This window comes from Salvia hispanica, chromosome 4 (assembly GCF_029641045.1).
Source record: "Salvia hispanica isolate PSC_SH4W2 chromosome 4, Shi_PSC_v1, whole genome shotgun sequence".
Taxonomy (NCBI): domain Eukaryota; kingdom Viridiplantae; phylum Streptophyta; class Magnoliopsida; order Lamiales; family Lamiaceae; genus Salvia; species Salvia hispanica.
This window is the reverse complement of record NC_142695.1, coordinates 47498818-47525280: the sequence shown is the minus strand read 5'-3', so window position 1 is coordinate 47525280 and position 26463 is coordinate 47498818. Positions and strand designations below refer to the sequence as shown.

Below are 26463 nucleotides of genomic sequence, written 5' to 3'. Positions count from 1 at the left end.
ATACATGGCCAAAGACTAAATGAATTTTTAATATTAGAAAGAATAAATTTCTTACTTCCCGCCACATATACATACAAAAAGTAAATTGTCACTTAAAATAACGATAATATTTTATGCATCTTGGTTGTTTTGAATAATGTGACAATTTACACTACTATTTATATTAAGAAGCAATACAAACTTTATAGTAAGCCAAATTTAATTTTATATTATATAATTTCATCTTATTCCGTAATTATGTAAACTAAATTTAAATGTAAATATATTTATATTAGCTTTAATATTAAATATAAATAATAAATTTAGTTTTAATATTGCATACGATAATTTTAATATCTAAAGGATTATAAAAAATATTTAATAAATTAGTTATTGAATTAAAATAAATTTAATTTTAAAAATACATACTATTATTATTGTTCCAAATCTTGATTGGGAAGCTATCATTTAATTGGATCAATTTTCTATCCAATGGTTGTCATTTCTCAAAATTACCAAAATGATAAACAAAATAGCTTTATATTTTCCCTCCAAAAAGGGCAATATTGACTTTCCATCTAACTCTCTTAGTATAGATTTGACTTTTAGTACATTGATCCTTCTGTAGCTTTTGTTTTGTAATCATAGTTCGGATTCGACAAATTCGTATCGAGATTTACCAAATATGCACGTGCAGATCGATCATATGATGGGCACCCAATGGTCTACAAGTTTGATATGAATTGACTGAATTTATATCATGATTATAAATTTTAATGCTATAAGTTTGTACCATGCGTATAACAAATGCACGATTAATATGCTTGATATGATATTATTTCATATCTTGTATATCAAACTTGAAGTGTGCTTTGTGCATGTCTAAGTAAGATATGATTGTCTGGAACCATACCAAAAATGCTAGGTCTACATATTTGCTAAGCCTGACATGAAGTACGTGAGTTAATAGCAAAATTACTAAGTTCATAATCGTTTATTAGATTTAGTAATTCATACCAAGCTAATTAGGTTTAGAAATATGCTCAACAACATTTTCCAACAAAACTCTAAAAGTCGGATATATCTGAGTTTTGATTATTTTAGTAGGCCAATTCAGAAATAATTTTAACATTATTACTAAAATTTCATAGGGGGACTTTTGTAACCAAATTTTGTCCTTTTTAGTACCACCTTACTACATAAACCTACCATTTGTTCGGTTATAAAGTGAATATGTACAAAGAAAGAAATTAAGAGAAATTAGAATATTTATACACTTCCAGGGGCAAATATGTCTTATCGCCACATGCCACGAGTACATTTTGTTCTTGTATACAAGAATTATTTGGTGAATTAAATTTAACACATTCGTACACGAGTGCAGGAAAATCTTTCACAAGGATACGCAGTCCAGTTTTAGGGACTTTTTCGAAGATCTGAAGCCTCTGTGCTAGAGAGAGAGAAATCGAATAATTTTTAAGCGAGTGATGATCGAATCCGACTCATATTAGTTTTTTTTATTCTTCGCCTAATTTATTCGCCATTAAAAGTTGGCGTGATTTCTGAATTTTGATCATAATCACACGCATGTGCATTCAGTGGAGCTGCTAATTTAAAATCGAAATCAAAATCAAAATCAAAATCGTAATTCCAAACCACAAATTCAGCACAGTGTCGGTAAAAAATTCTCGAGAAATCGATGCCGGGAAATCGGAAATTTTCGAGGAATGGCTCAACCTCCGACAGAGTTGAAGGTGCGAATTTTGATCAGAGCTGATTTTTTCGATTCAATCTTTGGTTTTGTTTCTATTTTCCGCTTTATTAATGTTGATTTTCGGTTGATCTCTCGTATTGTTTGATGATCGGTGTTTTTTGATAATGGGGTTTGATTGAATCATTATTTTTTTCCTTCTACATCAGTTTTTTTGTTGTTAACAGAGCTTGAATTTTGAGTATCATCTTAGCTCTAAGCTCGCTTGTGTATTTTGGTTTTAATGCTTAACTAGTTCATTTCGGCAGAGGCAATGAGACGGCTTAAGGTAGAAGAGAGTGGTGAAAATGGGGGAGCTGGTGATGAGCTAGGATCCTACCCGGATCGTCCGGGTGAACCCGATTGCATATACTATTTGCGGACGGGGTCTTGTGGCTATGGGAGCGATTGCCGTTTTAATCATCCCTCTAATGCAGGACAAGTACATACATATCTACATATAGAAATATATCATGCCTTTTTTTGCATTTCTCTGTTTTGCGTTTGTTGTTTTGGCTACTTTTCATTCTGATCAGATTCTTTCCTGTTGTTCTTTGTTCTAGGTTTATGGTGTTAAAACGAGCAATGAACTTCCCGAAAGGGTTGGACAGCCAGATTGTGGGGTAATTCTTCTGTTGGATTCTATTACTTTTCAACCTATTTTGGTTATATTCTTGCTTTCAGTTTTATGTACTTTTATTGCATAGTGGATGGAAGCTTATATATTTATAGAATGGGTGTTCCCCGAATATCACTTATCGTTTTGCTTTAAGAAAACGAGCCATTAGTTCCTAGCTCGAATACACTTAGCAGCAACACTGATGTACGATATTGAGCTGTGAAGTAAATTCAGTTCAGATGCATTTTTTGCCTTTACTTGTGGTAATTGGCTTGTTGTTTAGGCGAGTATTAAATTTGCTGGGTATTCTTATTTGGTGTCGTTCGGTTGCCATGCCTAATTATCCTATGAGAATCCATCTAGGATTAAGTTGCGAGATTATTTTAGTTGGAGGGGTGGCTATGACTAATTATCACATGATTATCCATCTAGGATTAAGTTGTGAGATTCAATCTCATGAATCAAACACAATACATATTTAATCCCTAGATCAAATCTTGCAAACCGAACAACCCCTTAATGTATTTCATTATTTAAGTTCATTAATGAACTCTGCTTGTTGGCATGTTTTGCATTTCCTGCACGAATCGTTTAAGTAACTCTGTTTGTTGGCCACATGTCGATCAAATGGTGTTGAAGTATTTCCTGATATGGGCTGATTAGGTTTCAATGACTTTTTAGTTTCTGTTCATGCTTTAAATGAGGTTGCGATATGTGAAGAGAAATGTTTGATCGTTTGTACTGATTTTGATTGATTATGTCGTCTTTCAGCACTATATAAAGACAGGCACCTGTAAGTATGGGTCAACCTGTAGATATCATCATCCGAAGGATCGACAAGCTGATTTCGTGTTGAATATGTTGGGCTTACCAATGCGTCAGGTGCTATATCTTCTATAATCCGGTTGTTCCATTTAGCCACGGGCATTAATTTTGATAGACCTCATTGAATTGGCTGTGATGTACAGGACGCAAGGCCCTGTCCTTTTTATATGCGTACAGGATTATGTAAATATGGATATGCTTGCAAGTTCCATCATCCCCAGCCTACATTAGCTGCTGCAAATGTCTTACCTGTAGCAGGACCCGTCTATGGTTCAGGCGGCTCTGCAAGTGTTTCTTCACTTGGTGCATCATCTGAAAGTGTTTCAGCTGCATCCTTATCAAAGGCAACTTATTTTGCTAGCTCTCTCCAAGTTCCACATAGCTACATGCCCTTATTTATACCTCAGTCGCAAGGATGGAACACGTACATGGTATGCCATTTTCGTTGAAAGCATTTTTGGTTAATTATTTCGGGATCATCTTATTATGCATTCCATTTTCCGATTGCTAGGGAAACGCCAATCCGTTGTCTGTCACTAGTGTCCTAACTGGACCAGTACCGAGCGGGCATCTATCTGTCTCGTATCTCCCGGAAAGACCAGATCAACCGGAATGCCGATATTTCATGGAACACGGTAATTGTAAATACGGATCAGAGTGCAAATATCACCATCCCAGAGAAAAGCTCACGCAATTAGTTTCAACTTCTCTCGGTCCACTCGGTCTTCCTCTAAGACCTGTAAGTTTCTCATTATATATACGTTACTAGGTTTTGTTGGTTCGTGATTGTGATGGTTCGACATCTGTTTAAATGCAGGGCCAGCCCGTGTGTTCATATTATAGCATGTATGGACTTTGCAAATATGGCCCTACCTGCCGATTTGACCACCCCATGGACGGGCACAACTACGCGTACAGCCTCAGTGTCCCTCCTCCGGCCTTCACTTACTTGTCTCCGGCCCCATATCAGAGTATATCGCTGCCCATAGCCGACATCTCCCCAACCAAATCATCCAAGTTGAGTGACTGGATCAAAAAGGAAGCAACTGCTAACAACAAGCATCATCAGAACTCAGACACCAAGAGCCCTGGGGAGTCACTCGACCAGTCTGATTCGCTCCCACACTCGTCGAAGGCCTCATCCGAGGTTCATCACGGCGAGTCTGACTGACGCTCTGTCGCCAGTAACCCCGCCATCACCCTCTCAGTGATGGTCTATTTTTGGCTGATGTTTTTTCTTAAACTCTCACATACTGTTACTATGAAATTTTATTTTGAAGACTCAGATGGTTCTATTTTTATTGTCAGTTTTCTTTGTTTTTTTTTCTTAATCTTTTTTGGGAGGATCGTATTTCTTAAACTCTCATCCAGAGTATTACTATGAATTTTTTTTTGAAGACTTGTGCAGATGTGTTTTTTTTTATTTTTTATTTTTTTTTATTTTATAATAAATATCTCTCTTTCTCTTAATCTTTTTGGGCTGTGAGCTGGACGGAAAAGGAAAGAGTTAATCAAATGGTTAATGCGCGCAAATTTCGTACTTAGTATTCTTTTATTATTTGGTAAATTAATTTTTATTTTGTTGGTTCTATTTAACCGAAAAATTGACAAATTTATAATCCTAGAAAAAGCAAATGTATATTTATTTAATATGTGCATATAGGATGGTAACGGAAGCCATAGAATCATAGATTCTACTAAAGCTAGTTTTTTAAATCAACACTTTATATTTTTATTGTCATTAATAATACTACTACTATATATATGTAGCTTGAAATAAAATAAAGTGAAATTAATTAATATGGATATGAAAGTAGTGGTAAGTGTTGCAAATTGTGATAATGTAAATAATATACGAGTTTTATTAATGAAGAATGAACTAGAAAAGCAAGACATTAATTTTGAAAAGAGTCGGATGGATTTCATCTAAGATGTTTTATGTTTTATACCTTGAGGCATAAGTAGTATATATAAAAATTTAGGGAAAGATAAGTTTTACGAGATTATATCATAAAAATAAATTAAAAAAATTTAAAAACATAATTTTAGATAGTTTGAAAGGACATTATTGAACGAAAACAAAATGAATATAATCAAGATGACGTGGATCGCTTCCATTGGCCGGAGCTACGTAGCACCAGCAGTAGCTGGTGATTTGTTCTCAGCAAATAATACTAAGCCACTTCGAAAGAGAAAAAAGGTCCAAAAATGGAGAAATCACCGCTGATCGCACTACTCCTTCTCTCATTGGTTGGAAATCTCGGCGTATATGCTCTGTACGGACCTTCCTCCCCCGTTGTACAGCTAAACCCTAACAATTTCAAGTCCAAGGTACGCGAATTTGCTTCCGTTTCTCCGTTTCTGAAGATTCTCAGAGTTTTATGGTGTAATGTTATTGAAGACTAATTTTAGCTCATTTTACTTGTTTGTTTTGGTGAAAGTGATTTGGTTAACATTGTACCTGCTTCTTTAGCCTATATTCCATGATGTGAGTGCGTGATTAGTTTTCAATTACACTGAGGAGGTGGATTTGCCTTGAATTTGTAAATTCGTAGCCGGATGAGACAAAAATTTGATAAAATTTGGCGTGACTGCTCAATCTTTTCTTATTGAGTCTTAGTCGACGGCGTAGTATTTCTGAAGTTTTGTTTATTTATGTCGCACAGGTGCTCAATTCGAATGGTATAGTTTTGGTAGAGTTCTTCGCGCCATGGTGTGGTCATTGTAAAGCTCTGACACCTGCGTGGGAGAAGGCGGCTACTGTCTTGAAAGGTGTGGCAACTGTGGCGGCTTTAGATGCTGATGCTCACCAGTCACTAGCTCAGGTAACTTTTTGTTGAACAATTTGGTGGTATTCATATGGAGTATCATTTATTTATTTATAGAGCTTAATATCACGAATTATTTACCACTGTGCTGTTGCTACTTCATTGCTTTCAACTTGATATACAATTGCGTTAATGCTTTTTCCGCAAGATGTTGCATTCTTAGTTGCTGTTAATCTATTGATTGGTCACTTTATGGACTAGGAGCATCTAGAGATTCTACTCTGGAAATATTGCATGGTCTTTTGACATTAAAGAATGGAAAATATGCTGCAAGGATGCTCATTCGTTGTGCCGTTAGATCTATAGCTAACACAAGTTTAATCCACTCTTTGACTTTCTGTATCTTACTTATTACTGTACATCTCTGGATATAGTAGATAATAAATCTTGATATCTGATCTTCAGTCTTCTTTAATCATTCATTTAAAAAAATTTCCATGAAAAGCTTTCACTACATAGGATTCTGACATGTGATTTATTTCTCCCATAAACAAGGCTTTCTTTGTCCATTATTTTGAAGAATCTCTGGTCCTTGTGTTATGTAGGAATATGGTATTAGAGGATTTCCTACCATTAAGGTCTTTGCACCAGGGAAACCCCCTGCAGATTATCAAGGAGCTAGAGATGTCAAGCCTATTGTCGAATTTACACTCCAACAGGTGAATTATGGTTCTTTTAAGCTTTAAATTTATTACTTGCAAGTTGCTTCTCATTTTCCATTTTCTATATTGTTATCTTATTTATGTTCGTGTGCTTTGCTTATCACCACCTTCTATCTTGACAGGCAATAAAGTTTTAAGGATCGTTTGAAATGGATTTTAGGTCCTTAAAAAGTTACAGTCATATCTTTCTGCACTTAAAGTTGTTTATCATCCTTATGATAAAAGATTTTTTTATGTATTAGTGCATACTACTTTGTTGGGTATTCATTTAGTCTATGTAGATATGTAACAAGTCAAGTTGCACAAGGTTCTTACTTCTTAGTCAGGCACTTTGCACTATATCTGTTTTGGCACCGAGTCATTATTGTTGAGCAGGGATAACTAGATTCTTTTTTCTCTCTTCATTTCCATAAGGTCAAAGCACTCCTGAAAGAACGCCTGGATGGAAAATCGGGAGGAGGATCAAGTCAGAAATCGGAACCAAGTGCATCTGTAGAACTGAACTCTCGCAATTTTGATGAATTGGTACTCAAAAGCAAGGAACTGTGGGTTGTGGAGTTCTTTGCTCCTTGGTGAGTTGTGTGCTTGTTATATCTTTTTTTTTTTAATCTTTTTTTTTTGGGTTAATCCTTGAGTTAAACCTGTGATTTTGTTTGAATTACATCCCGCATTTCTATTCGATAGTAGTATAATGATGTAGTAAATGAGTAGTTGTGTTGGAGAGACAAAGTTTTCCAGTAGTATTATATTTTTGGCAGGGTGGGGGATCATTGAGGTTAGGACGAAAATGGGAGAAATATTCTTGAGGTCTGTGGAGCATTACCCACGGGACAGGTGGAGAAGAAGTGGAATCTGGGTTTGGCTATGTTGAAGCATATAAGGATATCTAAGGCAGTACTGGTTCACCATTAGAGCAGGCTTGAGCTTATGTGATCTGGTAAATATAGTTTGGGTTGTAGTGCAAGTGCAACCATGGAAATGTCTGTTGTCGAGAATGAAGAAGGGCTGGAGGAGTGTAGATTTGCAAGTCTTGCAGCCAAAAGTTGAAAGATGTGAATTGTTCCATTGAGGTCGAATTTAGTTTGACTGGGAAAATGGATTTTGTGAACAGTAGGAAATCAAAGATGGTGAACTATTAATTGGATTGAAATCTTTGCACTTCTTCTGATATAATGATATTGTGATTTTATGGTTAGCTATTATGAAATTTTGTTTTTTCATATAGTCATTCAATTTGCTGTTGTGAAGGTGTGGTCACTGCAAGAAGCTTGCTCCTGAGTGGAAGAAGGCAGCTAACAGTCTCAAGGGTCAGGTGAAGTTGGGTCATGTTGACTGTGATGCAGATAAGGTAAGCCACATGCCATTAAGCACTGGTCACATTGGTTCTTACTGTGTTTTATTCTAATGAGTGATCATAAGTTCATTTATGTACTTCACAAAGCCTAATTTTAGCAATGTTCGGTATGAATCATGCCTCATGTCATTGTCATATGCGTTAGAGATCTGTATTACTTCTCAGACTATACTAGGAAGTGCCATTGTGCTAAAACTTGAGAAGTGTGAGCTATGCAGAGTGACATTAATGTATATATGCATAGGTATATATTCCTGTATTCATAAGTAGTAGATATTTTGCTTGGTAATATAAATGTTGTAGCTCCATCCTTTCTTTCTTGCCATTGATACAAGATGAAGGTTTTTTCCCATTTCTAACCAATCAGACTTCCCAGTCTTTGATGAGCAGGTATAATGTGCAAGGTTTTCCCACTATTATGGTGTTTGGTGCTGACAAAGACAGCCCATTCCCATATGAAGGTGCAAGAACTGCATCAGCAATTGAATCTTTCGCTCTGGAGCAGCTGGAAGCAAATGCTGCCCCTCCCGAAGTGACTGAATTGACTAGCCCAGTATGATCCATCACCCCTTCTGGTTTCCCGCCTCCCCTGACCCCCAATCTCACTTTCCTACGACAATTCAGTCAAGTTGTATTACATCTGACACTGTAATGCTGTTGTATATTCGTATAGGATGTTGTGGAAGAGAAGTGTGGCTCAGCTGCCATCTGCTTTGTAGCCTTCCTCCCTGACATATTGGACTCCAAGGCAGAGGGTAGAAACAAGTACCTCGAGATTCTGCTATCGGTTGCAGAGAAGTTCAGAAAGAGCCCTTACAGGCAAGATAAAAGCTCCTTAAAAATCTCATATTCTCATTCTGTACCCCTATCTTTGACATGATTGACTTGAGTTTCAAAAATGCTACAGTTTCCTCTGGGCCGCTGCTGGGAAGCAGGCGGATCTCGAGCAGCACGTTGGAGTCGGGGGCTACGGATATCCAGCACTGGTGGCACTCAACTTAAAGAAGAAAGCCTACGCCCCACTCAAGAGTGCGTTCGAGCGTGACCAGATATCGTGAGCTCCTCTCTCTGTTTCTCTTTTCTTCTCGCTTCATTTGATCCCTCACTGCAAACGAAGTAAAACCCCATTTGCTTTCTCAGAGAGTTTGTGAAAGAAGCCGGACGTGGCGGGAAGGGCACTCTGCCATTGGCTGTTGACCCCGAGATCGTGAAGACCCTACCGTGGGACGGCAAAGACGGAGAGATAATCGAGGAAGACGAGTTCTCCCTCGAAGAACTCATGGGAGATGACACTGCCACCAAAGATGAGCTCTAGTTCTATTCTTTTTAGCTTTTGAGAGAAACAAGATTTCTGCTTAATTAAAAAACAGTTTTGATGTAACAGAGTAGTGTTATTTGTTGGTGAGTGAATGTTCAAAAGGGATTTCGTCATTTGCTGAAATTGGAATTAGTACTTTTTAGCAGCGATTGCGATTACAGCTAAAATGAACAAACATATAAGTAAAGACATCATTTTGTTGAACTAAAATATTCAGACTTAAAACATTAATTTGGTTTCGACTTTCGACAGTATCGCCTGTCTTTCCTTATTTTATTTATTTTGATGCGAGAATGTATTTAAATTCTTAATATTCAATTATACAGTAATTTATAAGTAATAAACTTTATCCATTATATATGCATATATAAATTCATAATGTTTACACGCATCGCCCTGTAGGTAATCTGCAGAAGCGACAAAAGTAGCAAAATTGTATTTCTCTTCAGTCAGAGATAACTCAGACACAGCCCGACAAACACATGAATATATGATTCTGTCTATACTCATATGTCAAAGGAACTTGTACAAGGCAGTCTTGATAACATGATCCGCGATCAATTTATTCGTATGCTCAGACGGGTGGAACGCGTCCCAGAATACGTATGTATTTGCATCAGTGCACGTGAGGAGACTGCGCTGGCAGGCATACCCCATCTCGAACATCCCCGTGGCACAACACGCCCTCTGTGATTCTTGAAACCCTGTACAAAAACCACAGGCATATAAGTATACGGACACATCGGACAGTGAACAAGCCCGATCGATCATGTGGTATAATCATAAAATGTGAGTAATTAATACTAAGAACTCTTACCATAAGAGGATGGCTTTTGGATTAATTGTAGAAGAACGTAGTAGGGATTGGAGAAGACCAATTTGAGGCCAGGTATTTCCCTATTTAACACTCTGGTTAAATTGTAGAGTTTATCGTTGAAGCTCCTGGCCACTACGTTATACGTCTCCATGCATCCATTCCCATTTGCTAGGTTTTGGGCCCTCTCTAAGGGCATGCAGCCCATCGGGGGAAGACCCCCGATGCTGATTTTACGGGCCCCAAGGCCATGTAGGTTAACTACGAAATTTCGGGCTAGTCCAATGAGATAATGCTGATATGCATCGATCGAATATTGACTCCGTCGCTGCGAATTAAAGGCGAAATAGTTTTCCAAAAAATCATTTGTTCCCATACTTATTATGTACAATGAATTAGAGATAGTATATATGGCCTTCCCATCACCAAGATAGGCTCTTAATCTCTTTTGGTAGTCTTTGTAGTATTCCAACTCCCTCCACGCAGGAATAACTCCCTGAAGATCAATAAAATTAAATCATTGTGAATTTTAATCAAAAAATTTATGATTTAATTCGCTACTTTTGAAAGTTATGAGATTGACTTACTAGTACATCAGAAGTTGCATTATCATATCCAGTGCCAGCAGAAGCAAACGTGACCCCCACAGCAAAATCAGAAATGTTATAAGCTGGATCCAAGTAGGCCGGCACCGCCGGTCGGAGCCCGAACGCCTCCGATATGAAGTCGGTGGCGATTCGCCCGTTCGAAAACCTCCCGGTGGCCTTTCCACCCGAGAAGTCACGGCCGTAGGGGAGGAAATTGCTCCGGGCGATCGTCGGGATCTGGTTGTTGTTCCCGGCGTCTACGGACGAGTCACCAAAGACGACGATCGCTGGAACTTTGGCCGCGGCTGTGGCGGCGAGCAGGAGGAGGAAGGGCAGCCATAGGAGTGGTGTTGGCCCTGCATGTGAGACTTTCATGGTGATATGAATGAATATTGTTGTGATCAATAAATTTAGTTGTTATTATTGCTTCAGTGTATTTATAGTGAAATAAGTTATGAATAGTGAATGGAACAGTTAGAGCTACATTTGCGGATAATTTAATTTGTGGTTGGTTAATTAAATTGTGGTCATAGGTGGCCATGCATACTTGCTAATCTCAAACCCTAGTTACTTTGACATGTATTGTACCTCGTTGAATAAAAATCAAGACGAAAACAAAAATCGAGTATATATTAATACCAGATTAATCACCAGTACACGTCATTAATGTAAGCGTTTAGGGTGGAGCTATGATTTAAAGAATAGGGGGGCCAAATTAAATATTTATTGTATTTATTAACAATTGGATGGAAAAAATTACAATTATAATTAAAAATACAAAAAAAAATAAAAATCCATGTAACCTCCGAGTCGTGTCCGTGGTTGGCTCCGTCTCTACATTCAACGACAGACATAAGTGTAGGAGAGACAAAAGAATAAAATAAAAGAGATTAAATGAGTTGGTAATTTTTATCAAAAGATTAAATATATCATTTAGGTTAACCGCTTTGATCTACTTCCCTATTCCTCGATCGGAGTAGTACACTTTCTCGTGACTCGTTGCACGCATACAGATTTTGTGGCCGTCCCCATCCTTCGTGCAGTTGATTGCTGCTTGGATCCTTTTTTTTTAGGTTGTAGTCTTGTTGGTATTATTGTTGTGTCGTGCCCCAGTGTGCCTTGGATTGAATTGTCTTGTTTTTGCTATTTTTTTTGCTTTTATCTCATTATTGTTTGAGGTAGCTCGTCAGGATAGGTTTTGCAAGCTTCTTCTAGCTCCTGTTGCCCTTTTTTAGTTGTTCAATTGATCTGTTTCTCAACTGTTTTGCCTCTCACCATGTTCATTAGTGTGAGCATGTTTGATACATGAAAAAAAATCACATATGTTAAGATGTCTCAACTATCGAATTTAGCATATGTCGGTTGCAGAAAATTTTCATCTTAGCCCCTTGAAATTGTTTAATGATTCTTAATTTAATACCATAAGAAATTTAATATCTTAATTTTTTGTTATATCCTCTATATTAATTACTAGTACATTATTGTTGGAAAAAAGAAAAGAAATGGAGTAGTACACATTTTTAATGATTTGATCAATGCACGTTACATCTCGCCTCATAAATATGAACGTACTGTTAAAGTTAATTGCTTGAAAATTTTGTAACACTAATTGTATTATAAAAATAGGATTCTTTAATGCAAATTAACTTCCCACCGAAAGTAAGATCTATTACTTTTAGACAAAGACTGATTTGTTTGACCTCAATTACCTCCTATTTTTGAAAAAAATGTCGTTGCCGTTAAAGCATCAAGCCATCCACTATGGCGGAGGTGCTATGAATACTATCCCTCGAAAATGTATTTATCTCATTCTTAATTGCTACTCCATTTGCTAGCATTATTTTAACCTTTTATCTAGTACCCGTAATTTGGCGTATATTCTGATATATATATATACAATAGAAATTACCCGTAAAGAATACTCTATACGCAAATAAATCCAGTAGTATATGGAGTAACAATCAAAATTACAGTCTCGTCTTGGAACCGATTATAAAATAATCTTTACGATACCAATATTAATGAGTTGGCCTAATATTTCCGGACAATAATCGATTTCAATAATTACAATATCAAATACAACCAACGATAAATTTATTTACTAAGTACTAAAGGTAGGGTTCAAACTCCAAAGTATTTACTAATATTCGACCAGGTTCAATTATTGGTATTATTTAGCATTATTTCTTGTGTATAATTGCATTGCTAATTTGTTGTCTGCTTGATCGATCCAAAACATTATTTATTTTATAGAAAGACAACTGAAATTTATGGACAAAATAATTTAAAAGTTCAATATTCATAAACTGAGACAATTTGTTAATTTCAATATAATATTATTATAGCAATAAGAAAACAGAATTTCTAGGTTTGGCTACGATTTGCATTTAATATCGAAGCAAACTATCATATCTTTTGATCATGAATTTCATTAACATGATTGCTAATATGATATTTAATTTAATTGAGACTATGTTACGCATAACATTTTTTTTGGAAGTAAAAGCGGTAACAATCCAAAATTCTCAAAAAACAAAAATTAACGATAATAAGAGACACCAACTCTATCATGCAAAGGCAGATTTTAATATCTGACGGAGAGGTATCTAGAACGCGGACGCCTCGATGAAACGTGTATGCATAGTGTGATAAGTAGTCGACATCAAAGTTACCTTCTTAATGCACATGACGTTCACAGTTAAATCAAAGCCCACAAACAGATCACAATTTTGCTTTACATTGGAGTGGTAAGCTATCTCCGTTCTCCAGCATACGAATGCCATGTCTGTCCGCCAGCTATACTCCATAAAACATTTTAATGTCACTTTAAAATGATACTAACATAAAATTAGCAGCGAGTTCTTAACTAACATGGGCTTAAAGCTACCAATTTAGCAACTAGGTCGAATGAGACCTTATTTTATTGGGCCTTCTGTGATGGGCCACTGAGTCGAGCCATAACTTTTTTAGTTTTTTATACTCCCTCCTACCATAAAAATATATATATGTACTTTTTATTTTCATCTATCACATAAAAATATATACATTTTATTTTTAAAAAAATATATCAATTTAATAATATAAATTCACTATCCACTATCACTGAGGGCGGGAGCACTCTGCTTTGGAGTAATTCACAGCACACCATGCTGTTGTTAAAACGCAAACAATAAGCCTTTCAACATAATTTGCTTTATTCATTATTCAAACACCGTTTCCCCATGGCCCACCTCACCGATTCATTCTCTGAAATTCAAATATACAATATTTAATTATAAAGATACTCCACTATTTTTGTCATTAATTATTAAAAATGAATTTGCATTATTAATATTTCAGGGACAAGCAGATTTTGATTAGGAACAAACAACTCATTGGTTTTCTAGTTTTTACCCAATCACTCGCATTCCTACAAAATATGATTATTATAAATTCATTTTTAGTAATTAGTAAAAAAAAACAACTTCAGTATAAATATATTTAACGGATATTGGTATTAAAACTACAAATTTTGGCCAAATTTTAAAGTTCGTCTAAAATACCTTAAGATAAAAAAAATACGTGTAAGTTAGTCGGATATAGTGATTGACCTGCCGTGAGAAATAACAAATAAAATGTAAAGTTTGTGATATTTTAAACTAATTTTAAAGTTTGTCGAATATATCAAACTTTGGCTAAATTTTTAGTTTTAATACCAATATCCGTTAAATATATTTATACTAAAATTGTTTTTTTTTGTTACTGATTACTAAAAATGAATTTATAATAATCATATTTATAGGAATGGGAGTAATTGGGTAAAAACTAGAAAACCAATGAGTTGTTTATTCCAAATAAAAAATCTGCTTGTCCCTGGAATATTAATAATGCAAATTCATTTTAAATAATTAATGACAAAAATACTGGAGTATCTTTATAATTAAATGGTCCCTGGACTTTAAAAATATCACCAACAGTCCCTAGACTAAGGGTTAATATCAAAAACGGTCATTTGCACTGTTTTGAGACGAAAATGCCCTTTTGAGGGGTTATGGGGGGTTTGGGTAATTTGGTCTTTTTACACTTTTAACATTTTAAATCTGATATTATTTCAGTTATTTACTAAATCTGATATTATTTCAAAATTATCATTCTTCTTCCCCTTTGTCTTCCTTCACTTTGTTTCTTTATTTCAATATTAGATTTAATTTATAAAATTAAATTTTAAATTTTTGATTTTTAAATATCAATAATTTTTTTTAATTAAAACTATTAATTCATGGACACATAAATATTGATTAAAACTATTAATTTTTGTTATTTAATATAATATTCAACTGAATTGAAGAAGTAAAAAAAATAATATTAATCATGATGGAAAAATAAGAACTATATTATTTAGCCTCTGTTCGGTTGTTATAATTGCTTGTGATAGAATATTATCAAGTTGACTAAAAATTTATATAGGATTATTGTTGAAATTTTCTAGTAATTTTGATTGTTTTCAAATTAATATACGAAATTATATTAGTACGTAACTGAAATAATACCAGATTAAAAATGTTAAAAGTGTAAAAAGACCAAATTGTCCAAACCCTCCAAAACCCCTCAAAAGGGCATTTTCGTCTCGAAACATTGCAAAAAGACTATTTTTGATATTAACCCTTAGTCCAGGGACTGCTGGTAATATTTTTAAAGTCCAGAAACCATTATAAAATAACCTCATAGTCCAGAGACTATTTTTGTAGTTCACTCAAATCGCAAACACTAGTACCCTACTCTTCAAATTTACATGCAACTAAACCGGCTAAACAACACTTCCAACGTAGACAAAAAAGATTAACTTAAATATATATCGAATCACTTTTTCGTTCGAATCTCACTATAGCTTGATTAATCTCTCCATCACGTGTTAAGTAACATTTCATTGAATGGTACGATTTCTATAACAATACATGATGAGCTTCGCCCAATAAAGACGATCTATTTTCATCCTATTTTCAAAATTTTAACTCAATGATGAAATGCTGGAATATTCGATCAACTATTTTCATCATATTTTCATGTTATTCTCGTAATTATTGTAGAATCGTAGTAATAAACTTAATGCCACCATTTACCATGATAATCTGCTGCCCTTTTATTAATACTATTTGTAAAATAGAAGATCACACACACACACACACACACTAAGCAGCATAACTCTTAGGCACAAGTAGAAGGGCATTTTTCCTATGCACTGCGATTCCATTCGTTGGATTTATATCCAAGTCTTGTGCATGAATTCCTCTAGGCAATTCCCAATCAAAACTATACACTAAATTTGCAACCAAAAGCTGAGTTGTCAAATATCCCATAGACATGCCAGGGCACATTCTTCTGCCCGACCCAAATGGAATGAGCCTGAAATCTTGCCCCTTCGGGTCAATACTACTATTCAAGAATCTCTCCGGAATGAACTCATCTGGATTTTCCCAGTACTCGGGATCTCTACCTACAGCATACGCGTTGACATAAACCATTGTTTTGGGGCCGATTTCATAGCCATCAAGACGACATACATCCATCGTTTCTCTTGGTATAAGCAGCGGGGCCGGTGGGTATAACCTCAAACTCTCATTTATTACTGCTTTTAGATATGGAAGTTTTGGCAGATCATCTTCTTCTACTCTCCCCTTTTCTCCTACCAAACTTCTCATTTCCTTTTGCAACTTTTCCAGTGCTTTTGGTGCTTTCATCAGAGCTGTCATTGTCCAGATCGTTGCAGCTGGAACTGTCTCTGCTGAAGCTATGATCATATTCTATTCCATAATTAAAATTTTTTTATAGTCCAAAAACCAAAAGAAGAAAAAAGTAAAATTAGAGATAATTAATGAAAACAAAATTTATAAAATGATGCAATTAATAAATTAAGGTTACCATTAGAAGGGCCTTGATGCTATCCCAAGTGAGAGCACTATAAGAAGAGTGATCCTCTTTAAGCTTGATCAACACAGCAAGCATGTCTTCCTCCTCTTCCATCCTCCTCGATTCGCGGTGCTCATCGATGAGCTCTTGATAGAACGAATCCATGACCTTACACACCGCATCCACACTATTCATTCTGCCACTGAACTTATCAACGAAACTCAAAGCAGGAAAGTAATCAGACACAAAGAAAGAAGTGGTGAGGCTGTCGAATCCTTTCAGAATCTGATAGAATCTCTTCATCCCCGGCCCGCCCTCCTCGTATCTTTTACCAAAAGCAACCCTGCACACCATACGGCTGCTGGCGGCCATCGCCACCTCGCTCAGATTCAATGAGGAAGAAGAGGCAGATAAAATGTTGGTGATCATACGAGAGATCTCCTCTTCGCGGATGGGGCGAAAAGATTGAATCCTTTTGTTGCTTACCAAATGAATGTGAGTTATCTTTTTCATCTCCCTCCAGTCTTCGTTGTACGGTGTGAATGCGAGGTCGGAGCGGTAGTAGGATAGTTTCTGCGTTCCTAGTAATTTTGGTCTGCTGCAGAATGCCAAATCTTGAGTTTTCAATACTTGTTTGGCTAATTTGGCTGAGTAAATTACAAGGACAGGAACTGAGCCTAGTTTCATGTGAATAATGGGGCCATATTTTTTGGAGAGTTGGTGGAGGTAGATGTGAGGGTCGGCCGCCGTGCCGAGCTGATGGAGGTTTCCGATCAGCGGCAGAGGCGGCGGGCCCGGTGGTAGAGTGGTTTTTGCCCGAGTTGGGGTTTTGTGGAGGATGTAGAAAATCAAGAATATTGGTAGAGTTATGGACAGTACAAGTATCATTGTGATGAACGTAATTGTGAAGAGTGGCTTCTTATTTCAATATTTATAGAGTATTAATAGAAGAGGTTAATTTAATGTACTCAAAATTCAAATGGATTGATCATTAGAGTTATCATGCGAGATCTCCAATTTGCTTGTTATAGATAATCAAAGATATGCATATATTTTACATAATATTAGATAAAATATTTAATTTGGTGATTGCACTACAAGAGTATATTATTATAGTGTGAATTGACATATATTTGTGTTACGTGCAAGACTTGATAGATCGTAATTTGTTACATCTGTTTCACGTGACAAATTTTTGGAGAATTTTTTTAGATTTCATGTATATATGTGTAATGTGTTCTAGATTATTAACTTGTTTATTCATTTCTGTTAATTTGTTTATTCGTTTCAATTAATTTTGCAGGTTTTGGCCAATCATATGCTTGATTTTCTCTAATTAATTTTTTATTCTAATTTTTTTTATATGTTTTACTTTTCTTATCTATATGCATTGAGATTCAACATAAAATTATGAGTGCGTTATATCACGTTAATAAATTTACATTTTCAATTTAGTTTATCCAAATATTTAGAGTTAATTTTATAAATAATTACGTGTTTATATAAAATGATAACTACATGCAGTTTAATTTGTTTTAAAGTAGATAGTAGTACTGAACTTTATATTTTATATTATTTGTAGTTTAATTCAATATGGTTGATTAATTTAAATCTCCACCGGTTGCGTTATTTTATGCTCCTATGTGGTGCAAAAGTGCACATAAATGTAATCAGTGAGACTCATTTTTCATTACATATCACCTTAACCTATATTCATCAATCGGAAATTCCAAGCTAGAACAATAAGCAAATTTCGGTTCTTCATCATCCTAACACCTAGGATAAAATTCGCCCAACCCATCATCAATACTAAGGTATATACAGAAGAAAGATTATCAGGGAAGAATATAACAACAAATTTTTCAGTTTTTCGAAATTAAGTGGATTTTGGCTTGAATTTTGTTCTAAATTTTGAGAAAACTTTTGGCCGAGCTCATCAAGTTTGGAGTCACAACTTTATCCAAGTATTGGACTAATCGAATTGGAATTTTAGCTTCTTACCGAGCTTCTTATACGAATGAATTTATAATTGATTTGACTTCGTTTTTTCATCTTTATGTTATACCTTCATACGAGTGTACACATAAATTATAGTAGTTCATCAATAGGTGATTCATCTCACAAAAAATTAGAGCATGCTTTTCTCAAATGGAAATTCAACAAGATCAAGTGGATTAAAAGTCGTTTATTCAATTAATTTTCAAAACTAATCCAAAAAAGCGATTTCATCCTTTTCTTTTTATGGAGTACCAAAAAAGGAGGGAAAATCACCGAATAAAACGAAAACATAGAAAATGACCCAAATTCCTTATGAATTGATCCGACAAGTCCAGATCCGTACCCGGTCGGCCGCGGGGCTACCAGATTACGACCCGTCGGATCCTAACCTACCTCATCTGCCGTCTCTCTCAGCCACGATAGCCTCGCCGTCGGACCGCCGCTGCCGGAACTGCAAAGCGTTGCTTCTTAGAGAATCGGAGTCCATAATCTGCTTCTACTGCGGCATTGGTCCCCATTACTACGCTGTTCCTGACCCCATCTGCTGCACCTCCACCGCGGGGTACCAGTGGCTGCTCCGCTCGCTCCACTTCGATGGATCGGTATGGTTGTTTTCGATGAATCCGATTAGTAATTTTTTTGTTTCTGTGCGAAACTTCTGCTTGAATCTCGCTGATTGATTATTGTTTGGGGGGAATTGAGTTATCTGCTTATAGAAATCGATTTAGGTTTTTAATTTGATAGCATATTCTTCTGTTGAAAGAGTAGGATTATGAGGATTTAGCTGAAGACAGTTGGATGAGTCTGGCTGATGTATTATTTTATGGGGAATTGAGTTATCTGGTTATAGAAATCGATTTAGGATTCTAATTTGATGTATTTGTCTGTCGAATAGTAGGATACTAGGATTTAGGAGGATCGAGCTGTAGAATTTGACAGGTTATTAATCCAAGAAGGTTGTGGGAAAAACAACAGCATTAGGCATTAGCTAATGTCATTTTAGAAAAATGGCGATTTTTATCTCAATAATGAAATGAAACAAGATAAATAACTTCAATCTTGCAGGAAATGGTTGATCCAATCAGTAAAGTTAACCAAGGTAAGGTTCAGGGCTTGCCTAAAGATTTAATTCTGCTGTCTGAATTCTTGAACTTTAAGATAGCGTGGCCAGCTGAAAACGTGAACGAAGATAATGGTTCCAATAAGCCTTTAAAAGAGGGGAAAAGAGCCTCGGTTTTGACTGGAGTAGCTCCCTATAGATTCTTCTTGAAATCTAAGAGTAATGGCGTCTCTGAGCAACCATCTGATCTTAAATTGACAGAGGCTGACAGTACATAAGATGTTGCAGCTCTTGCCGATCAAGATTTGTTTCAAAGTGTCCAATCATCCAAGCCGGCAGTCAGCTCTTCTGAGCACATGAACAACAGACTTTCTGGATGGGAGGCAGATTTTCAGTTCACTGATTCTGAAAATCAGCTTGGTGGGCACACGTCATCTGATCATGTTGTAGCTTCCTCAGAAGGTTCTAATATTAAATTTGAAGACCCCGTGTCCTTTCAGAGCTCCTCGAGTTTAAATGTTGATCTTGGTGCTCAACTCGATTCTGTGTTTGGACCTGGAGAAAACCTGAATGATGGGAAAGGAAACGGCAATGCTTCTGTTCCTACAGCAGCTGGTGACTGGAATTCGGATGATGCATGGAATAATCTGGGGTCGAGCATGCCCGATTTGTCTGGTGGATTTGGTGTTACTTTCAGCGCTAAGATTGACAATCAAAATGACCCTACTACACTAGGCTTCTCAGAAGATCTTTCTAGCAGTGTTGATTTTGATTTGTTCAAGGACTTCCAGACGCCAGCGAACCATGCAGATATTACTAAGAATAAGAGCATGAGCCATGAGCCTACTGCAACGGATGAGGATGTATCTGAAGACTGGAATGATTTTGCTTGCTCAACCAGCTTACAAGCTCCTCCCCAAAATACCTGGGCTGGAAGTTGTGATCATGTCTCAACTTCTGAAAATAAGTCAGCAGAGGACTTGTTCAGCTTTGACAGTAAGCTTGAAGGTGAAAACAAATCATCTGATACTGATATATTCAGCTTCGACAGTAAGCTTGAAGGTGGAAACAAATCCTCTGATACTGATATATTCAGCTGTGACAATAAGTTTGAAGGTGACAAGAAGCCCTCAGGGGGAGATTTATTCAGCTTCGACAACAAGCCCTCAGAGAGAGATTTATTCAGCTTCGAGAATAAGTTTGATGATGATAAGAAGACCCCTGAGAGAGATATATTCAGCTTTGATGGTGATTTTGGTGGAGAATTTAGCGGCTACTCCCAGCCTAATGCTCCTGCACAAGGCAATGCTATGATGTCCAAAGATCCTGCTTCAATCTGGTGCGTTTGTACTCTTGGTAGACAAGATTTGTGCTCATATTTTGCCATAGCCTGCTTTGGTTAAACTATTTAAATATGAATTTCTTCATCTTGATAACCTGTGTTTTTCTCCCCTAAATCGCAACCGTGCCATTTGAAAAATGCTAAATAGTTACACGTTGAAGGTTATCTGTCCGTTTTCATTATTATCCTTTGCACACTTGCCATCGAACTCTATGGTAGTGTCCTAGGAAAGCAAAAACCTCACCCCTAAATTGTTTTGAAACCCAAAAATAAAATTGATACCCGAATTTGGGGGAAAACAAGAGCTATGAGCAACTAAAAAGTTGAAGTTGAGTGTCCTTTCCTTTCTCAGCTAACTATGTTTGAGAAAAAACTGGTGTGGAGATATTAGCACGGTTTCATTACGCTCATATGAAAAAATCCAGTTAGCATTTTTATGCCATAATTCAGTTTTAGCAAGTTAAATAATTCAGATAGGTTTTGAGATGCTAAGAAATGGAGATATGGAGTTATTTTCACAGTGTTTTGTCCATTCTGGTAAATGGAGATATGGAGTTAAATCATTCTGTCTCCTTTATTCTCCTATTTATATTAAGTTCCTTTTGGACCTAGACAGGGATCTATGGAAGGTTTTGGATATGGGCTCCCCCAATTAGCATTTTACTAATTAAATTGAACCCACAATTTAATACAAGCTTATATTGGAATATTACGAGCAGCCACTACAGAAGTAATATTGAACTCTTCCATCCAAATCCGAAATTACAAGTAATCCGGGTTTCCACTTTTATTATTTATTTCCCGCGCTTAAGATATAAATGTCCATTAATTAATTAATGTCTGCTATGGACTTAATTAATTAACATCTTATTAATTCCAAGAGTGGACTTAGAAACAAACATTTATTTATTATTCATAGAGTAATAAAACTCCAACTGGCCAGTTTTCCGAATAATAAAACCTTGTTCGAGCTTCTCTTGAGGACATTATCAAACGAGACTCACCTCGCGCACGTTTCAACATAATAGCAATCCTAACACCGCTAGATATTAATCACCACTACCCAATATATCAGGATTATTGGGTTGCGAAAAATCCGCACCATTTGATAAGTCAAAGTAGTGCATAATCAATACCGTATGCTCAATACTAACATATGTAGATTAAGAAATAGAATTTTATCAAGACCTAGTCTTTCAGTAGATAGCATAAAGACACGTCTTGCTGTTAGATTCGTTCAGTGCTATACCACACCAATGTCATCTTATTTCAGTAAGGCTTAGAAATATGCGGACTGACATTGCAACCTTTCACGATAGGTAGCCAAAGCCTATCTAGGTTGTGAAATTCTTCTTTTTCTTTTGCAAAGCATTGCATAGATCTGACCGTATTACCTTAAAGTGGACGACGCCCACAACCGGTCTACTAAGCAAAAGACTTAGACTTTGTTTACTTCTTATGCATTTAAATGTTTGTAAAACATCTTATAAATGCACAAGCAAACACAATGTAATAATAATAGTGATTCTATTCGTGCGGAACTGCTCGAATAATACTGAATCGGGGTAAAAGTGGATTATAGAGTTTTACATATACAAGCAAGATTCTATTCGAGCGAAACTTGCTCGAAACATGCTTTTCAGTATACCAAACCTAACAGTCAGTAGTCCCAGTCTCAACGACCACTCCCTTATACTCATCTCCATCTCCTCGTTGAACAGCCTGAAAGAGATTGTGTCTGCATCGAGATCTGTAGACTGTTTGAACTTGAAGGACGTGAAGAACTCCTTCGCCAGAGCCACTGGTACCTCCGTGTTGCTGAGGTTGAGAAGCCACTGAAACCCGATGCTTTTGAAGTAGGAGATGAACTTCTTCTCCACTCCCATTTCCTCCAGGTCCGAGAGGCACAACTTCTTTCCGCATTTTGCCGACTTCCCATTCGTGGCTCGGCCATCACATGCCTTCTGCAGCTTTGGGTCCTCAAACTGGACCATGGCTTCCAACAACCTTTTGGTCACAAGGACCTCCATTGTTTCGAAAGGGCTCTCCTCCACGGCTGGTATCTTAGCCTCCTCCTCTTCAGTTGGATGGGCAAACGACACATGGATCGCCTCCGGCTCGCTAATCACCACAGTGGTGTTCGCGGGGCGAGATTTCTTCTGTTGGGGCTTAGCAGTATGTTTCCCCTTCCTTTTCCTTTCCGCCCCGTATCTCGTCTCCATAGCCTACAGAGAGATTTCCTTTTCGGCTGCCACAGTCTCCTGGGCCAGGGGGATATCATCCCCTGCCTCCTCTGTGTCCTCCAGCCTCAGGCGCTTGGGATTGCCTGCCTCTGCCTCATCCTCTTGCTTCCTATTACGACAGGATTGCCTCCTCGTCAGCCTCTCATCGGTTGGGGTCCCTTGGTCATCGGTAGTTATATCGTCTACCACGACGATGTCAGTCTCTATCTCTTCACACACTTCTTCGGCATCTTGCCCATCGCCGTCTCTTTCCTCTTCCTTCTCAACATCCTCCTTATCAACAATTTCTTCCTCCTCTTTCTCCTTCTCAACAACTTCCTCATCAACACTCTCGCCTTCCTTCTCAGCCTCTTTGTCATCAACTGCTTCACCTTCTTCCCCCACGCTGCCCTTACTACCCTTCCCACCATCCACAGTTTCCTCCACACCCTGTTCCTCAGTCTCTTCCACATCCCCAGTTTCTTATTGATTTACTTCCTCTGCTCCATCATTCTCCCCACCGTCTATACCCTCCTCTTTTTCCCCTTCGTCCCCTGACCCAGCGGCCTCTACATCCGGTGTTTCGTCTTGCTCACCTAGACTACCCCCTCCCTCCACTCTCTCTGATTCCTCCGTATCCATCCTATCACCCTCCTCAGCATCAGTTTCTTCTATATTTACAGAGGGTTCGGCATGGGGCTCAGTTTCTTTTTGAGGAATAGTGTGTGGGGGGTTCGTCTCTTGAGTTAGGGTTTCGGGTAAAATTTGGGGGTTTTCTGGGTGTGTGGGTAAGGCTTGTGCAGTGGGTGTTTCGATTAAGGTTTGGGGTCTTAGTGGAATTGTAAGTGGGGTTAGGGCAGGAATTACCTCTTCTTGCTTCCGGCATGCCTCCGACATTTGGGCAAAGAATTTGCTCGCCTTCGGCCCCTTTCCGTACTTCCTCATGAATTCTTGTATGATTTCCTCGGGGGCCGGTTCTGCTTCGTCTGATTTCGCCTCGGCGGGATTTTCTTGTCCGCTGTTGGTCTCTGGTTGCACTTTGGTCGGTATGGGCTGTGGTGGAACTTCTGGCAGAGTAGGGTTTTCTTCTGGTGGCGGCGTGGGTGTTTTTTCGGCCGCGGGAGTCGAACTCGCCGCCTCTGTTGCTTTCTTTTTGGTTTTTTCCTTCGGCGGGTTCTTCCCGCGGGTTGTGCGTGACGCCAGATTTCTCTGCATCTTCGTCTATGGCGGTGTTTTACGGCGGTGGTTAATGGTGGTGGTTAATGGCGGTGGGTTTGATGGTTCTCGGATCTGCAGAGAGAGAAAGAAAAGTTTGGGAATTAGGAGTTATGAGAAAATAATTTTAGGCGAGAGAAGTTAATTAGTTTTTAGGGAAGTTATTTTAGGAAAAAGAAAATAAAAGGAAAATAAAAGAAATAAAAGGAAAAGAAAAGAAAATAAAATAAAAATAAGAAAAGGAATATCATGATTGGCTGCAGGCGAACGGTCGCGTCTCTGACGCAAGCAACCATATGCCTCGCCAGCTTTTTGAATTTCAAAATTCAAACTTCCCCCTGATTTTTCTCACTTCCCTCTGACCGGGTAATCTTAAACACTTAGTAAAAAAAACGAAATTTTCTGAACGTCGGGGTCAAAGAGATAAGCTTTTCAATTTTTTGCTTTTCCTCAGACGCTCAGAGTTTCAAAAATCTTTTTGGGTTTTAGAAGTGTATATATATATATATTGTTTGTATTTTAATAATAAAACTTATTCATGTTATTTACACCTAAATGTTTAAATATTCTTGGGAATTAACTGGTCCAGTCAACTGATCGAAAATTTTACCCTATCTACTTGGCCCAGTAATTCCCGAAGAATATTTAAACATGGCTTACTAGGAAATAGTAGAAGGTGTGTGGAGTGGAATTTCTTCCACTTCACACAACTCCGAACTATCCCTAAACACTTTCACTCTATGACCATTAACAAGGAAAAGAACAGAGTTAGCATTGACTCCCTGAATTTCCACTGCTCCATGCGGTCGAATGCCAACAATTGTGTAAGGCCTTATCCACTTGGACTTCAGCTTTCCAGGCATGAGTTTGAGCTTTGACTGAAAAAGGAGTACTTTCTGCCCGACCTGCAGCTCCTTGACCCGAAGGTTTTTGTCGTGCCAGAGTTTGATCCTCTCCTTATACCACATGGCTGAATCATATGACTCCAGTCTCAATTCCTCTAGCTCCTGCAGTTGCAGCTTCCTCTCTTCCTCACATGCATGAGCCTTTATATTCATTTCCCCGACTGCCCAATACGCTTTGTGCTCTATCTCCACGGGCAGGTGACACATTTTTCCAAATACCAGTCTGTAGGGTAACTGTAATATCCCGGATTTTAGAACCCTAATTTTAGAGCCCTAGAATTAATTGTTGATGACGTGGAATCGAGAATGCATTTATTTCGTGAGTTAATATGGTTGAATTGAGTTTAGGGTTTGTGCTGAAAGTTTGAAAAGTCAAACTATGTGATTTAAATGATGTGGCATGTGATTTATTTATTTGGTGAGATTATGTGGCAATTATTTGTTTAAGGGTGAGTGAGGATATTAGAGAAAATTTCCATAAATACTTGTCACCCTAATTCTTGTAATTTTCGAACCCTAGACCCCTTAGAGAAAGAATTTCTATTTTTCCGGAATTTATTTAATCCTTGGGATATTTATCCAAATTAAATTCCAAGAGCCAATTATTTCCTTATTTTGAAGATGGAAAAATCGAGCCCCTTGTCTAATAGTGATTTTCGAAAATCACTATGTGGAAAGGAAATATTATTTTGCCTATTTAATTGATTCCTTACTTGATTTCCTTCCATACCTAGAATTTAAATATTCTACCAAATCTTTCCATACTTCAAGAGATCTTGCCTTACTTTATTTTAGTCAATATTCAAAAATCCATGCCTTATTTAAAAGGCATAGAAATCGCCCCTACCTTGCTTCATGGAGGATTTTTCTTATTTTTATTTTGCTCCATGATATTTTATTCTATATGGAAAAATACCAAAACAAAGTCTTGGCTAGTTTGAGAGCCTAGTTTTCGAAAATTGCCATGCTTGATACCTAGTCTATTTTTGTTAATTCTTCTTCCCTACTTCACAATATTATTTTAATTGTGGAGAATGAGATCTTACCAAATATTCTATTCTAATTACCTAAAGATCTTGTTGAGCACTATAAATAAGAG

The 26463-nt window shown here is 37.1% G+C and overlaps 5 protein-coding genes across 5 annotated transcripts; 3 read left to right on the top strand and 2 right to left on the bottom strand.

Moving 5' to 3' along the window:
• The first annotated feature begins 1344 nt into the window (after positions 1-1344).
• Positions 1345-4574, top strand: LOC125192944 (zinc finger CCCH domain-containing protein 3-like). The gene is made up of 7 exons (XM_048090624.2): positions 1345-1733; positions 1999-2171; positions 2293-2352; positions 3120-3230; positions 3317-3604; positions 3685-3912; positions 3991-4574. Exons 1-7 carry the CDS (start codon positions 1679-1681, stop codon positions 4342-4344), a joined length of 1269 nt encoding a protein of 422 aa, XP_047946581.1. The 5' UTR covers positions 1345-1678; the 3' UTR covers positions 4345-4574.
• Positions 4575-5346: 772 nt separating this feature from the next.
• On the top strand, positions 5347-9480 carry LOC125196162 (protein disulfide isomerase-like 2-3). Its single transcript, XM_048094559.2, has 9 exons — positions 5347-5504; positions 5840-5998; positions 6547-6660; positions 7078-7235; positions 7912-8011; positions 8394-8570; positions 8691-8836; positions 8925-9071; positions 9158-9480. The coding sequence occupies exons 1-9, from the start codon at positions 5382-5384 to the stop codon at positions 9330-9332; spliced, it is 1299 nt and encodes a 432-aa protein (XP_047950516.1). The 5' UTR covers positions 5347-5381; the 3' UTR covers positions 9333-9480.
• Positions 9481-9664: 184 nt separating this feature from the next.
• On the bottom strand, positions 9665-11155 carry LOC125196163 (GDSL esterase/lipase At2g04570-like). The gene is made up of 3 exons (XM_048094560.2): positions 10737-11155; positions 10153-10645; positions 9665-10039 (listed from the first exon to the last, which is right to left on the bottom strand). Exons 1-3 carry the CDS (start codon positions 11109-11111, stop codon positions 9849-9851), a joined length of 1059 nt encoding a protein of 352 aa, XP_047950517.1. The 5' UTR covers positions 11112-11155; the 3' UTR covers positions 9665-9848.
• Positions 11156-15830: 4675 nt separating this feature from the next.
• LOC125196919 (6,7,8-trihydroxycoumarin synthase-like) lies at positions 15831-17510 on the bottom strand. Its single transcript, XM_048095583.2, has 2 exons — positions 16635-17510; positions 15831-16516 (listed from the first exon to the last, which is right to left on the bottom strand). The coding sequence occupies exons 1-2, from the start codon at positions 17508-17510 to the stop codon at positions 15905-15907; spliced, it is 1488 nt and encodes a 495-aa protein (XP_047951540.2). The 3' UTR covers positions 15831-15904.
• A 1363-nt stretch (positions 17511-18873) lies between these two features.
• LOC125192855 (uncharacterized) lies at positions 18874-21116 on the top strand. The gene is made up of 3 exons (XM_048090522.2): positions 18874-19222; positions 19686-19719; positions 19969-21116. Exons 1-3 carry the CDS (start codon positions 18917-18919, stop codon positions 21081-21083), a joined length of 1455 nt encoding a protein of 484 aa, XP_047946479.1. The 5' UTR covers positions 18874-18916; the 3' UTR covers positions 21084-21116.
• Positions 21117-26463: the final 5347 nt, after the last annotated feature.